The 15502-nt window shown below is 45.4% G+C and overlaps 1 protein-coding gene across 1 annotated transcript in view; it reads right to left on the bottom strand.

Annotated features, from left to right (window-relative positions):
- Window positions 1-15073, bottom strand: part of LOC142564564 (neuropeptide Y receptor type 2-like) — a 42054-nt gene extending 26981 nt beyond the window's left edge. Inside the window, exon 1 of the mRNA XM_075675611.1 lies at window positions 14869-15073. Within this exon, the coding sequence (XP_075531726.1) occupies window positions 14869-14928 (60 nt within the window). The 5' untranslated portion in view covers window positions 14929-15073. The remainder of the gene's footprint in view (window positions 1-14868) is intronic.
- Between the last annotated feature and the right edge of the window lie 429 nt (window positions 15074-15502).

Here is a 15502-nt window from a genome sequence, read left to right as displayed (position 1 = left end):
GGTGCCACGAAACGACACTTCACAAATGTAAACCGTGAGCCATAAGCCCTGCTGACTCCGCAGAATGCGCGCGGTCGCTGACCCGGCGAACATCCTCAGGGAAGCGCCACGTGACCAACCTGTTTCGGCGGAGGGGAGTTATTTAAAACTCCCTGTCGGAGTTTCACAGGAGTGCATGATTTTGAAGCGGAGTAAAATCGCGTCATGTCGCCTTAATTCTCCCGCATCTAGCCAACGGAGTGAAACGAGGCAATGGCGCTATATTGCTCCCATACATTGGAGTAAATATTCGAGGATGGGAGGTTTCAGGGCATATCAGCTGTTAAAAACTCCCAGGTGTTTTTTTTTCCTCGTTTCTAGTGTATGTTCTGCACCTCTGCATGAGAGTCACGTTCCAAGAGCGCAGCGGCTGAGGCACGAAAAATGAAGGACCAACGAAATCGCATTGGTTGGTCAAGAACGACCCGGGGTTAGTGATGCGCGCGTTTTTGGAAACAAGGACATTAAGGACAAAGGCGAGTTAATGTCAAAGATTGAAGGGATGATAGAGGGACTTGACCTCATTTGAACCCGTAGGCTGTACTAGTGAACCACACTCCTGCAATAGCACCCTTACCCTGAAAGGAAGGCTTAATGGTGAGACAGAAAATGGCGCAATGACGAGAGACTGGTGGGGACGTCACACTGAAGTTACCGCACCAGAACACCGTGACGTCACGAATTTCGACAGCGTCTACTCTGGCCTAGTTTAGCGGTACAGGAGGACTGCATCGCATTCCAAAGACAAAACAAGACTGATATTCGACACAACATAATTCGCCAACTTTTACCGCGCCCGCCATAACGGCGTAGGTACGACAATGTATTTGCATTAAAACCCGTGGCGCTACACTGACGCGTGGCGCTACTAGGTTACGGTGCGAAAGTCAAGGGAGGAAGGGAAATTTCCTCCTCGCATTTAACCAGTACTATTTAACTTGAAAGAGTGATCGTTTTAATAAAATAGTAACATAACTTAATTAATAGTGTCCGTTTAAACAAAATAATTTACCTGCCTATACTATTCTAGCATTGTTCTTTCATCATTATACTAACTTATCACCAGTGCTCGACGAAGGTCTCTCGGCGTTCTCCAATATCACCCGTGTCTTGTAACAGCAGGATGCATCGTATGCATCGTAAAACCGCAGAATTTAATTTAACTTTCAAAAATAGCGGCAAGCTGCCGGTTGTGCCTTGGTATTGCCCGCCTCACTAGCTCCAACCCATTTGTCCCTTTACTACGTGAAGAGCTGCTCCTTTGTGAAAAAGATACTGCGTTGAATGATTAATTTCGTTTATTTTACCACAGGAATAAAGGGGCTGAGAGAGAGAGAGAGAGAGAGAGCGAGAGAGAGAGAGAGAGAGAGAGAGAGAGAGAGAGAGAGAGAGAGAGAGAGAGAGAGAGAGAGAGAGAGAGAGAGAGAGAGAGAGAGAGAGAGAGAGAGAGAGAGAAACATTTGTCCCATTCCGGCCCCCTATCCGGCGCTAAGGGGGCTGAGCATATAAGCTACGAGAGCTCGACCTCGCCACGGCTCCCACATATACGCCGGCAACAGGGCAAAGTGCGCAGAAAAAAGAAATAGAGATGGCCACAGAGAAGTCACAGTTAAGAGAGCAGTTGCATGCGAACACGAAGAGCTACAATATCATTTAGACGAAACGGAAACGTATGCCGAAATGCAGACAGCCCGTAAATGTACTTCAAGGATACGAAACGCGTACAGTATTTGTCATTTCAACAGAGGCAAATTCCGACGCCAATCCTGCTGGCACGTCTCTTGCATCGCGTATGCAACACGCCGTCTCGCGTAGCTGCACTGCGTCATCGCGGTCTTGTGCGTCACGGGGAGCGCTGCACGCTGGCTCCGCTCTGTCGCCTCCGTTCGCCGTTACAGCTTGCCGCCGGGGTCGGGTTCGCGTGTTTCTCGACTCCGGTGGCATCGGCTCTTTGAGAACCTTCTGAACGACCTTCGATGCCGTCGGAAGTTTTTCGGCCGAATACGTAGCACGCGTTACCCGTTCGCGTTGTTCCAATAAGACGCTGTTGCGAGTCGTCGCCGTTACCGTACGTGCGCTACGGTTTTCTGCTGTGCCCGTTTTTCTTTTCATGAGTGCTGGAGAAAAAAATCACAAGATGTCTGCCGAACGTTGTCGGTGTCAAAGAGAGAGAGAGAGAGAGAGAGAGATCGACCAACAGGAGGCAGAATAGGATAAATAATTATTCTGGGGAAACCAAAGATGCAAAAGGAACGACGAAGAAAAATAAGAATAGAACTGAAGGGAAATGTCAGACTAACTAATACAACATTGTAAAATAAAGATTGTAATGAAAGAGTGATCAAAGATTGCATTAATAGGTAATTTGGAAGAGCATTCATTTCGAGGGAAGTAATATTAAACAGGCAGTAAAAGAAACGAGCCATACTAAGAAACACAAGGAGATAACTAGGTAATCGTGTCTGTTCACGCAAAAAGAATCAAATATTGCGCAACAAACATTCATATAGCTATAGCGAAGTGCTGAGGCTCCAAATCATAGCTCTACAGGATTACTTAACTTTTTATTCTTCTTTTTTATCTCCTTGTTCTGTAAGTGGGTGGGCGTGGTGTCCCTTAATTTAAACAGTCGCAAGCATGCCTCTCTATCACTTTACGAACATTTTAACTATGTTTACATGACACATGACTATTACTGCTACTCCTACTACTCCAATCAATCAATCAATCAATCAATCAATCAATCAATCAATCAATCAATCAATCAATCAATCAATCAATCAATCAATCAATCAATCAATCAATCAATTATCGAAATTTCCCCAAGACAACCCTAAGGTCTGAGCGCGCATACATGAAAAGCCAGAAAAACAAAAACAAACAGATATACCTGAAGGGAAATAGAGGTTAAAAAACAATCAATAAAAAGGCAAATTATGAATTGAGCGTATATACAACAAAGTGGAAGATAAATATAGAAGAAAAAGGAGGAGACACAGCTGAGCAATGTGTGAAACAATGAAACACTTACGCAAAGCTCAGAAAAGAAGTTTGATAGCGTGTTATGAAAAATAGCGATATCACGAATATAAGTGTTATACAAGGCTAAGTTTTCCGTGGACGGTTGAATGTTGGTGATGACAGGGAGGAACATGGAAAGGTCTATGTTCCCTGGTGATAACGGAGCATAAAACGTGTACATGCACGAGGAGAGAAAACCAAAACTGGAGAAACAGAAAAAAAAAGGATTACGGAATGACGGAACACGCAACAGATATGAGAGTTTTGGTTTAGTCATTGAAATTCCTCGGCAACTCCTTTCAGGAAAGTATTAAAATTAGATATGAAGATATCCAGGCTCTCTGAATGGGCTTTATATGTCGCCTGCACTCTAGATAGAGGGTCACAAAAATCTGAAGGCTGAAAGGCGCGCTGTTTCCTTGTGCCTTTCTGTGGAATGTAAAATCGCACATTAGAATGCAAGTGCGAGCAGCAGATTTTCCCACGTATTAATATTTGAAGAAAAAGAACGTCCGATTTGTCGCATCTGCAGGTGAGGGTAGGTACCGTGAGAGCCTGTGTTACTCTACCCAGATGGAAGGCATACGCTCTTATATATAGTTACAAATGGCCCAGGTTGTTTGAAGTCTCTCGTCGCCCGACATACTGTGCCGAGCGTTCAACGTGCGCGCTGCCTCGCCTGTTGAGCATGGGGCGAGAGACTCGGAGAGCTGTCGAAGTACACTCCAAGGTCGTTTGCTCCTTGAGCTAATAATAATAATAATAATAATAATAATAATAATAATAATAATAATAATAATAATAATAATAATAATAATAATAATAATAATAATAATAATAATAATAATAATAGTAATAATAATAATAATAATAATAATAATAGTTTACTCCATGAATATGGTGTTCCTGCTGTTGAATAGGGGACCGTACTTTCGTTCAGAACTCTCGAATTGTGCGCTGCGAGGCGAAGAAGCCGACCATCTTGCGTTATTGCTTAGTTCTAAACACCATGCTCTTGGGCAACGGCGTTCGCTTTCAAGCGCAAGTCGGAAAGGTGCGCACGGCGTCTTAACCCGCAGGGGATGCACCTGCTGTGCGCCAGAGTGCACGATAACTCTGCGCAACAGTGTGGAGCACAGTACCGGTACGAGGTCAGGGGTTCGGTTCCTATAGCCATGGAGACCACATTACGGTAGAAGTCGGAACACGCACTAACACACACACACGCACACACACACACACACACACGCACACACGCGCACACACACACACACACACACACACACACACACACACACACACACACACACACACACACACACACACACACACACACACACACACACACACACACACACACACACACACACACACACACACACACACACACACACACACACACACTGTAAGGATTGGAGTCAGGCATGAATTAGATGGTAGCTGGCCCATGCCGTCGTCCAACTTATCCATGCTGAGGACGTTGTTGAAGGGAAAGACTGCTTCTCATCGAGAACGAGGGATATGGGTTTATTTACAGTATCTACATAAGGACGTTGCAGTTCATCAGTCTAGCATGACTGCAAGAAAAAAGTACCCTGAGCAACCGCACAACAGCTGTTTATAAACACTCTGTCCTCCCTAGATCCCTAGGTGAGGGAGAAACGTTCGACCAGTCATCGTAGCCGAGCCGCCTTTTAGCGGGAGGGCTTACACACACACACTTCTGCACAGGTTTCACGGTCCCCACCGAGGCCACACGGTCTTCGCAGAACTCTGTGCTTACGTCTTGAAAGGTGAGTGGGACGGTGCCGCCAAATACGTTCCCTCGGGAACTCCCCGCTCACGGCAGACCAGATCGGCGGTGGCGAGTTCAGCAAAAAGCCTGGTTCGTCGAACTAATCTCGGCAATCTCGCGACGGAGAGTCGCGGACGCGGCGTATTGTCCTCCGCACACAGTAGACTTAATGGTGCCGTTTGGCTAGAGGATGACGGTGGCTTTCCAGAAAAATGTCGTCGCCGTTGTCGCACCTGGCTGGCAAAACTTTGCATGTCGGCACCTCAGCAGGCCGTTCTTAAAAACACACACACGCACGCACACAGACGTCGTGAAGGAGAAAATCGGCGAGGTCACTTGCGCAACTAGTCGGTAACGCCTTTGTTATCGCGTAGCGTGTCGCGTAATCAGTAGCGACGGCGATCCACTTATTCCCTCTAGTCGTCGTCGGAAAAGCGCCAAGCAGGTCAAGGCCTACGCGAAAGAATGGTTCAGAGGGAACTTCAATTGGATGGAGTCGGCCGACAGGTGGCAGCGGAGGTTTCTTCCGGCGCTGACGCAAATCGCAAGTTGCGACATAACGACGCACAGAGCGGTAGAGACCCGGCCAGAACAACTGGCGTCGTACGCGGTCGTATGTACGCAAAACTCCAAGGTGTCGTGCCGTCGGTGCATCGTGAAGTTGTTCGAGAACGACGGATCGCAGATGACGAGGAAGGACAAGGAGCAACTCCGTGCCGTCAGGGTTGATATTGCAGCGGTAGAGGATGCCGCCGAGAGGTACTGAGATCGATACCCCGCACCTCCACCATTATGTTACGGGTATGTTGGGAGTATAGAAGGTTAAATTTACAATATATATACAAAATGAGTCTGAGTCATTAAAGTGACTGAGCACCAACAACCCGCAGCAGCCACCATCTCGCGATCTTCTTCTTCCTTTCTTCGTTCATCCTTCGGTAACAATATATATATATATATATATATATATATATATATATATATATATATATATATATGTATGTATATATGACAGATAGAAAGAGAAATAGAGATTTGTGACGAGGGTTGGACTCCGGCCGAAACGTTGGCAGAAAATAGACGTTTCGCACATTCATCCAAGGCCACACATGGTAGCTGGCCCATGCCATCGTCCAACTTATCCATGCTGAGGACGTTGTTGAAGGGAAAGACTGCTTCTCATCGAGAACGAGGGATATGGGTTTATTTACAGTATCTACATAAGGACGTTGCAGTTCATCAGTCTAGCATGACTGCAAGAGAAAAGTACCCTGAGCAACCGCACAACAGCTGTTTATAAACACTCTGTCCTCCCTAGATCCCTAGGTGAGGGAAAAACGTTCAACCAGTCATCGTAGCCGAGCCGCCTTTTAGCGGGAGGGCTTTCACACACACACTTCCGCACAAGTTTCACGGTCCCCACCGAGGCCGGACGGTCTTCGCAGAACTCGGTGCTTACGTCTTGAAAGGTGCGTGGGACGGTGCCGCCAAATACGTTCCCTCGGGAACTCCCCGCTCACGGCAGACCAGATCGGCGGTGGCGAGTTCAGCAAAAAGCCTGGTTCGTCGAACTAATCTCGGCAATCTCGCGACGGAGAGTCGCGGACGCGGCGTATTGTCCTCCGCACACAGTAGACTTAATGGTGCCGTTTGGCTAGAGGATGACGGTGGCTTTCCAGAAAAATGTCGTCGCCGTTGTCGCACCTGGCTGGCAAAACTTTGCATGTCGGCACCTCAGCAGGCCGTTCTTAAAAACACACACACGCACGCACACAGACGTCGTGAAGGAGAAAATCGGCGAGGTCACTTGCGCAACTAGTCGGTAACGCCTTTGTTATCGCGTAGCGTGTCGCGTAATCAGTAGCGACGGCGATCCACTTATTCCCTCTAGTCGTCGTCGGAAAAGCGCCAAGCAGGTCAAGGCCTACGCGAAAGAATGGTTCAGAGGGAACTTCAATTGGATGGAGTCGGCCGACAGGTGGCAGCGGAGGTTTCTTCCGGCGCTGACGCAAATCGCAAGTTGCGACATAACGACGCACAGAGCGGTAGAGACCCGGCCAGAACAACTGGCGTCGTACGCGGTCGTATGTACGCAAAACTCCAAGGTGTCGTGCCGTCGGTGCATCGTGAAGTTGTTCGAGAACGACGGATCGCAGATGACGAGGAAGGACAAGGAGCTACACCGTGCCGTCAGGGTTGATATTGCAGCGGTAGAGGATGCCGCCGAGAGGTACTGAGATCGATACCCCGCACCTCCACCATTATGTTACGGGTATGTTGGGAGTATAGAAGGTTAAATTTACAATATATATACAAAATGAGTCTGAGTCATTAAAGTGACTGAGCACCAACAACCCGCAGCAGCCACCATCTCGCGATCTTCTTCTTCCTTTCTTCGTTCATCCTTCGGTAACAGTGTATATATATATATATATATATATATATATATATATATATATATATATATATATATGTTTCTATATATATGTATATATGACAGATAGACAGAAAGAGAAATAGAGATTTGTGACGAGGGTTGGACTCCGGCCGAAACGTTGGCAGAAAATAGACGTTTCGCACATTCATCCATTTTTTCGTATGCAGCGAAAACTAGATGGTGCACCCCATCCCCCCCTCTCTCTCTCTCACACACACACACACACACACACACACACACACACACACACACACACACACACACACACACACACACACACACACACACACACACACACACACACACACACACACACACACACACACACACACACACACACACACACACACACACACACACACACACACACACACACACACACACACACACACACACACACACACACACACACACACACACACACACACACACATCTTCAATAATGGCAAGAAAAAAACTAGAAAGGAAAATCTGTAGAATGACACAAGGGGCAATGCCATGTTAAACCACCATTCATATCATTGGAAATAAATGTTTCTACCTCCACCACCATGAGGAGAATCTATACGGTCTTTCTGGCTACACTTCTGAATATTGTCATCGTGAAAGTTATCGTAGTGGTGGTTCGGCCATTTTAGCAAAATTTTCATTGTCATATAAACGTCGCCATGACCTTTTTTCGTTATTGCCTCTGTGAACCAGTATTGCTAGAAGTAGAGAATAATAACCTGCAGCTACCTACTAAACGTAACATCATAATTGCATGCATTTATCGTTCACCTTCTTCCTCTTACATCGAGTTTTGTAAAGATTTTGAGCAGTTACTGAACACAGTCTCTGATGAAAACAAGGATATTGTGATATGTGGCGACATTAACATCAACATTATCAACCCTGACAGTCAATGTTGCTCTGAGTACTTACGTACTTATCTTAGCTGTGGTCTCTCCTCACAAATTACAGCTCCAACCAGGTGTGAAATAGGTGGACCCAATACTTTAATTGACCATGTACTGTCTAGCATACCTACTGATCTTAGCACAGCTGGAATAGTGGAATGCCGTAACAGACTGTTACCCTATATTTTTTTGCATAGGTTCCGTAACGCTTTCTCAAGCAGCAAAATATGTCAGGACTTTCTTTGATTCTAATAAATTCACTCGTAAGATTCGTGCGATTGACTGGGCTGACGTGCTTGAAGAGCAATGTGGCGAAAGGGCTTTTGAATCTTTTTTGCAAAAATATCCGTATGCTCTATCTTATGTACAAGTAACACTACTGTGACGCGATGGTTTAGCTTGCCAACAAAGCTTTGATTAGTGTTTCTTTATTACGGTCCATTAAAGAAAGAGATAATCTTCTTAAGAAACTTCGTAAGCCGAGCCATTCAATAATGCGTTGCGATTGCGCTTCCACACATATTCAAATGTTCTAACAGCCACTTTAAAAAATGCCAAGCGTAATTACTACGAAAATAATATAAAAAAATGGAAGTGGTACCAGACGAAACTGGCAGGTTATTAAAGAATTCTTAAACATTAGTACGTCTAAAAATCACATATCGTGTGTGAACTACGCTTCTGCGAATATTACTGACCCTCAAGACATAGCTAATGTTTTCAGTGACCATTTTAGTATTGCAGACGGTATAGTCAGCCTGATTCAACGTTGCTTTGTTTTCCGCGCTGTTCTGATTCCTTTTACCTGTTCCCCACAGCATCGCTAGAAGCATGCAACATTACCAATTCTCTTAAAACAACCCGTCCAGGCCTCGACTTGATAAGCCCCTCTAGCATTAAGCTTGTGTCTAACGAAATCTCATGTGCATTAGCACACATATCAAACAGATTACTTATAGATGGCATCTTTCCTAATCGCCTCAAGACAGGTAAATTAATCCCAGTATTTAAATAAAGTGACCTTAAGTACATGAGTAATTGTTCTCGCATCTGCATTTTGTCTTTCTTTAGTAAGGTGATCAAAAAACTAATAGGCAATCGCTTAACTAAATACTTATCCAAATTTAATTTTTTAACTCCTGATCAATTTGTTTTTCGCCACAATTTTTCAACTGAACTAGCGCTTATTACTTTTACTGAGAGGGCTAAATGAGCTATCGATCAAGGCCTCTTAGTCGGTGCTCTATTTATTGATTTCACTAAGGCATTTGATACAATTAACCATCGTATTTTTAAAGTAAATTTAGATATTATGGCATTTCTGGGCCACCTTTACAATTAATTCGCAACTGCCTAATAGACTGACCATATATAGTCGAAGTTAATGGGGTCTTCTCCTCATCAAGAGCTGTAAGTCAGGCGTCGCTCAGGGATAAATACTTGGGCCACTTTTATTTCTCATATTCATTAATGACTTGCCAGAAATATTTACACATGCGCACTGCCTTGTTTATGCTGATGACACCACTATTGTCGCATCTGATAAAAAATTTATTCGCATTGCAGGATAAAGTTAACGCTGACCTAGCGAATGTTCATTCATGGTGTGTAAAAAACAAGCTAACCATTAACCCATCTAAGACAACATTTGTGTGGTATTATATTGTTCAAGAACTTTGCACATTGACTCTATTGCAGAGTATCTAAATAATAATGTATTTGCAAGATCCACGTCTACTAAATTTCTTGGTGTAGTTCTAGATGGGAACCTAAAGTTCCAGTGCAAAACCATATTCAATCACTTATTCAAAAAATCTCATTTGGTATTCAAATCATCATAAAAACTCGCTCTTTTTTCAGCAAACCATTCTCGTGTCTTTATATAACGCGTGCATTCATAGTCATCTCTCACACTGCCTGTCATCTTGGGGTAATACATATGCCACACATCTTCATCAGCTAGAAGTTTTGCAAAAGCAGGCATTACGATTAATTGCATTCCAATCGCATACATCTCCCACTGCTCCCATATTCCGTTCCCTAAATGTTTTAGCTTTACGCATGTTATTTAATCACAAGTTGTCACTACTTATGTTTGGTCTTATAAATACCGAGTTTAATATTCCAGGTTTTACTCGCTCTAGCCTCATCAATTATAAGAACACAAGATTTTCCGCACAACTCAATCTTCTTCTTCCAAAAGCAAGAACTAATTATGGGAAATTTACAGTTGCGTTTTGAGGCATTTCTGTTTGGAGTTCAATACCATTTGATATGAGGTCATCTACATTATTATCATTCAAGCGCAGAACGAAGGAGCATTTCACGAACACTGTGTCTGACGCATAGTATAAGTTAACGAAGCTAGAATTAATTAGGTTTTGTTCTGCTTTACAATTATGCAATGTACTGTTCAATTACCGAGCCACTGAATTTTGCCTATAGTTGGTACTTCTCGTTGTTAGTTTTACGTGCCATTTATCTTTGTTTGAATTTCTTCGAGTTATTTAAAATATTTATTCAAATATTTTTCTTTCTTTTTAACTGTGTGATTATACTTGTGATATTTTGAATATATTTTTTTCTCTCTTACCGTTTATTTCCGATGACGATGTAGAAATTGTATATATATGACATTACTCACTGTTTGCCATGATCCTACTATCCCCTTTTCATGTCTTGTTAGGAGGTCCCCCCGACAGTTGATACTTCGGGACCTCCGAATGTGTACTTATACCCATCTTGTATTTGATTTCGTCAAAAATAATTATTGATTGATTGATTGACATATAATACATCAACTTTGTCGGCTTTAGGTGTCTTAATTGTTCAGTTTACAGAATTTTCATATCGTTTCTGATTGCCGAGTAGCAGAGATGGAAACTTGATGCTTGAGTGCTTTTAGATCTTGCGATTTCCGAGAATCTTTGAAAAGGAAATCGATGGCTTAGATTGAAAATCTGCTTCTTGCAGTGGGTATATTTTAACTTCTTTCTTTTAAATGCAATAAACCTCAAACTTCATCATATCCGGTGCTGTAAATGCCAAAATGCGAACACCAGTTCAAGTGGACGCATGCTTTGACACGCAGACGCAGCGATGTGACGACGACGAAAGCGGTAACTATAGTGGTAACTACAGTGACGTAATATGTGAGGTAATATAGTGAGGTAACTATAGTGAGGTAACTATAGTGAGGTAATATAGTGAGGTAACTATAATAAGGTAACTATAGTGAGGAGAGGTGTATGCGCAGAGGAGTACGACACATTCTCTAAATACATTTAAGGCCTCTAAAGCCTTTGTGCCAAACTGACACATATCCATTCCAAAGGATTGGCCAATAAATGGCACGTAACAAATCACACATACACAGTGGCACATACCCAGAGGACCAAGAATGGGACCATCCCAAATATAAAAAAAAATACAAACATCATAAAAAGCAGTTGAATTATCGCCATCATCACTGTATCAATTCTAGTTGACATTAGAAGGGAAAATGGATCTGGGCAAGCCATGTAATGCGCAGGGTAGATAACCGGTGGACCGTTAGAGCTACAGACTAGTTGCCAAGGGAACGGAAGCGCAATCGAGGACGGCAGAAAACAAGGCGGGGTGATGAAACCGGAAATTTGCAGGCGCAAGGTGGAATGAGCTAGCGCATGAGGGGGAGGAGTAATTGGAGATTGCAGGGAGAGGCCTTCGTCCTGCAGTGGACATAAAAAGAAATTGGCTGATGATGATGATGATGATGATCCTTTACAGATGTCTGTGCAGCTACATGACATGGTACTATGTACGAATTTCATGTCACGATTTATGGGTCACTCGACACACTGGCACGAGGGGGGGGGGTGCGAAATGCAAAGACACCCTTGTACTTAGGTTTAGGTGGACGTTAAACAACCCCAGGTAGTCCAGCTTTCCGGAGACCTCACTACGGCGTGCCCTTTAGTCAAATCGGGTTTTGGCACGTAAAACCCCACAATTTAAAAATTTTTATTAACCACCAAATTTTTAGAGTAGAATAGAACGTACGACAACAGTACCAAATGACAGGCGCAAGCGACAACTTTCAACTCATGTTTAACGCCAGACGCGTCGTTTAGACCGCTGTCGAGCACGAGGTCGTGGGTTCGAGTCCTTGCCGCGGAGGCCACGTTTTGATGGCGATGAAAGGAAAAAAAAACAAACGCTCGTGCACAGCATGTTTTGGGTGCACGTTAAAGAACCCCAGGTCATCAAATTTAAGCCGGAGCCGTCCACCACGGGGATCTCTCCATAAGCCCCTGTGTTGCTTCAAGACTCCATGAGCCAATCAATCGTTTGGGCTGAGAAATGATGCAAATCGAAAGCGCATCTTGGAACTTGTGAGTGAGTGAGTGAGTGAGTGAAACAACTTTATTTGGTCCACTATAGACGTAAGCAAACTCAACGTCTCCTGGCTAGGCCCACTCGGGGACCATCAGGTGAAACCTGACGGCCCTCTCGCGAGCCCTTCGTACTGCCAGGATTTGAGAGGTCTGATCCTGGGCCCTAATTAGCTTCATCATTTCCTCTTGGGTGAAAGGGGGACCGGCAGAGGCCCAGCCCCACAGGACATGTTCGAAGTCCGCATAATCACCACACAAAGGGCAGTCCGGCCTTGAAAACCGTTCGGGGTACATTGTGTGCAGCGCCGCGGGGCTCGGGTAAGTGCTTGTTTGCAGAAGTCTGAGAGTGACTTCCTGGTCCCTGCACAGCGAGGAGTGCGGTAAAGGCAGGAGTCTTGTTGACAGATAATAATGTTTGCGAATTTCGTTGTACGAGCAGAGAGGTGCGGGTCGCCCAGGAAAGGACGCGTTACCCAGCGCACGGTCAGTCAAACCTCGTGCAGCCGAGGTTTGGTTGACCTCGTTGACCTCCTCGTTGGGGTTGATCAAGGCACCCTCAATGGTTCCAAGGTACGCAGGGAACCAGGCCAAAGAGTGCTGTTTCATGTCTTTAGCACTTTGAATGGAACGTGGGGCCTGGGCAGCCACCAATCCCATCTGAAAGGCCCTAACAGCGGCCTTGGAATCTGAATAAATCGTGTCATGCACACTGTCCGTCAATGCACGAGCAATAGCAACCTGCTCTGCAACGCTGGAATTAGAAGTGCGGATGGTAGCGCAGCTAAGGATTTTAGAATCACAGTCGATGACCACTGAGGAGAAGGCCTCTTCTTGAACGTACGAAGCAGCGTCTACGAAGCATGTTCGGTCCTTGTTCAAGCGGGCAGTGGCGAGCAGAGCTTTACCCCTACCTCGTCTTCGTCCTTCGTTGTAGGTGGGATGCATATTGCGTGGCATCCGGTGTATGTACATCTTGGATCTTACGTCGTTGGGCAGCTTCACAGCGTCGAGACCGATGACCGTGGGGTTACGTCCCAGCTTGCCAAGTATGGCTCGGCCCGCTGGGAGTGGGAGTGAAGCTGTCGTGAAGTAGTTAATTCAATTGCTATTAATTAGCTCACTTCATTCCTGACTCTTTGGCGCAAAGGACACTGGGCGAAAAGGACACTTGCGCGCGCGTGTCTCCTAGTGCAACCATACTGCGCAGTGAGACATGCTCGGCGATCGTCTGAAAGAGCTATGGTTGGCACTGACACGATAGGAGTATACGTGAGATTCTGAAATAACGATTAGAGCATCGGGCTGGAACCGAGGTTCGGTCACAGTATCGGGCATGCAATTCAGCTTTGTTTGATGCGGGAGCATTATAGGAGCGTCAAAGTGGCAAAAAAGTGCGTGTTTGAACTGTGGGAAGAAAGCCGGACACGTGGTAGCGGTAGAGTGGAGATGGGGGAGCTCCGAAGCGCGCGTACATACATACATACATACATACATACATACATACATACATACATACATACATACATACATACATACATACATACATACATACATACATACATACATACATACATACATACATACATACATACATACATACATACATACATACATACATACATACATACATACAAACACACATAGTGCAACGGATGGTGGTTTGCTCCAGATCGTCAGTTACACTTCGTTCCTCGAAGAGGCAACACATCTGTCGAGTGAAGCCCTGAACAACACTTTGCAATGCGGGGGATGACCGCTGTTTAGGTGAGTTCGAGACACATGTTCTGGCTCTTCGAGGCACGAAGTGCAACTGACGGTGGCCTGCAGCAGACTACCGTCAGGAGCACTTAGTTCCCCGAAGAGACAAAACAAGGGTCGAGTGAATTCCTTAACAACACTTTGCAATGTGGGCGGATGAACGCTGTTTAGATCACCTATCCGGGACCTCAAGGAGGTGGGGCGTAATGCTAGTCCATTTGTCTCACATTTACAGCTGAAATGGCACTGATTTCTTTTTTTGAAAGTGTGAGCTATTTCGCAAGACAGCAGCAAGACCAGGCAGTCATGGTCATAAATGTCCGGGAGGGCTCACAAAAACAAAAAAAAAAAATAAAAAAAAATCGGAAGCTTTGCTTTCCAAGTCCACGTGTTACGTGTCACAAAACAGCCCCAAACCAACGTTCACGCGCGGCCATTAATACCAGGGAGCGCCCGTGAACTACCGAAAGAGACGGCTGGGCGGGGGTCTCCCCGGTGCTCCATCATGGGCATTTAGGAAGGCAAGAAAAAGTGAGTGCTTACGCTCTGTGCGTCCATGCAGGGGCCGTGCCGGGGGCGTCTAACGAGCGGTGCGGTGGTCATGGCACGCGCCGTCGAGCGCAGCCTCGGCGACGCTTGGTTGCAGCGCGCGACGACGACCGCGTTCTTCGACCGGGCTCGCGACGCACCATCTGCAGGAAGAGGAGAACACTCGGAGCACCGCGCTCTATCTCGAGATGGCGGCAGCACGTCCAAGAGGACGTGTCGAAATTTATTCAAACTTGGGATGTATACATTGTGGCCCCTCCCCCGGCCCCGAACATCCTCCTGGATACGGTAATATCGTTCAAGGTTCGAACGAACCTAAAGGATTATGTGGTTTTATGTGGTAGAACCACCATCTGATTATGAGGCACGCCGTAGGGAGAGACTACGGAAATTTGGACCACCTGGGGTCCTTTACCATGCACTAAGCACACGGGTGTTTTCGCCCTCATCGAAATACGGCCGCCGTGGCCGATATTCGATCCCGCGCCGTCGTGCTCAGTAGGCCAACACCATAGCCACTAAGCAACCACGGCGGGTAGTCAAACAGCAAGAGATAAGCTAACTGCGTATAAAAAAAGTAGCAAAATTGACAATAGTTAGCAAGACGAACATTTCTAGCACAGTACCA

Source organism: Dermacentor variabilis, chromosome 11 (genome assembly GCF_050947875.1).
Source record: "Dermacentor variabilis isolate Ectoservices chromosome 11, ASM5094787v1, whole genome shotgun sequence".
Classification (NCBI taxonomy): Eukaryota; Metazoa; Arthropoda; class Arachnida; order Ixodida; family Ixodidae; genus Dermacentor; species Dermacentor variabilis.
The sequence above is the reverse complement of the archived record's forward strand: the minus strand, read 5'-3'. Positions and strand labels throughout refer to the sequence as shown.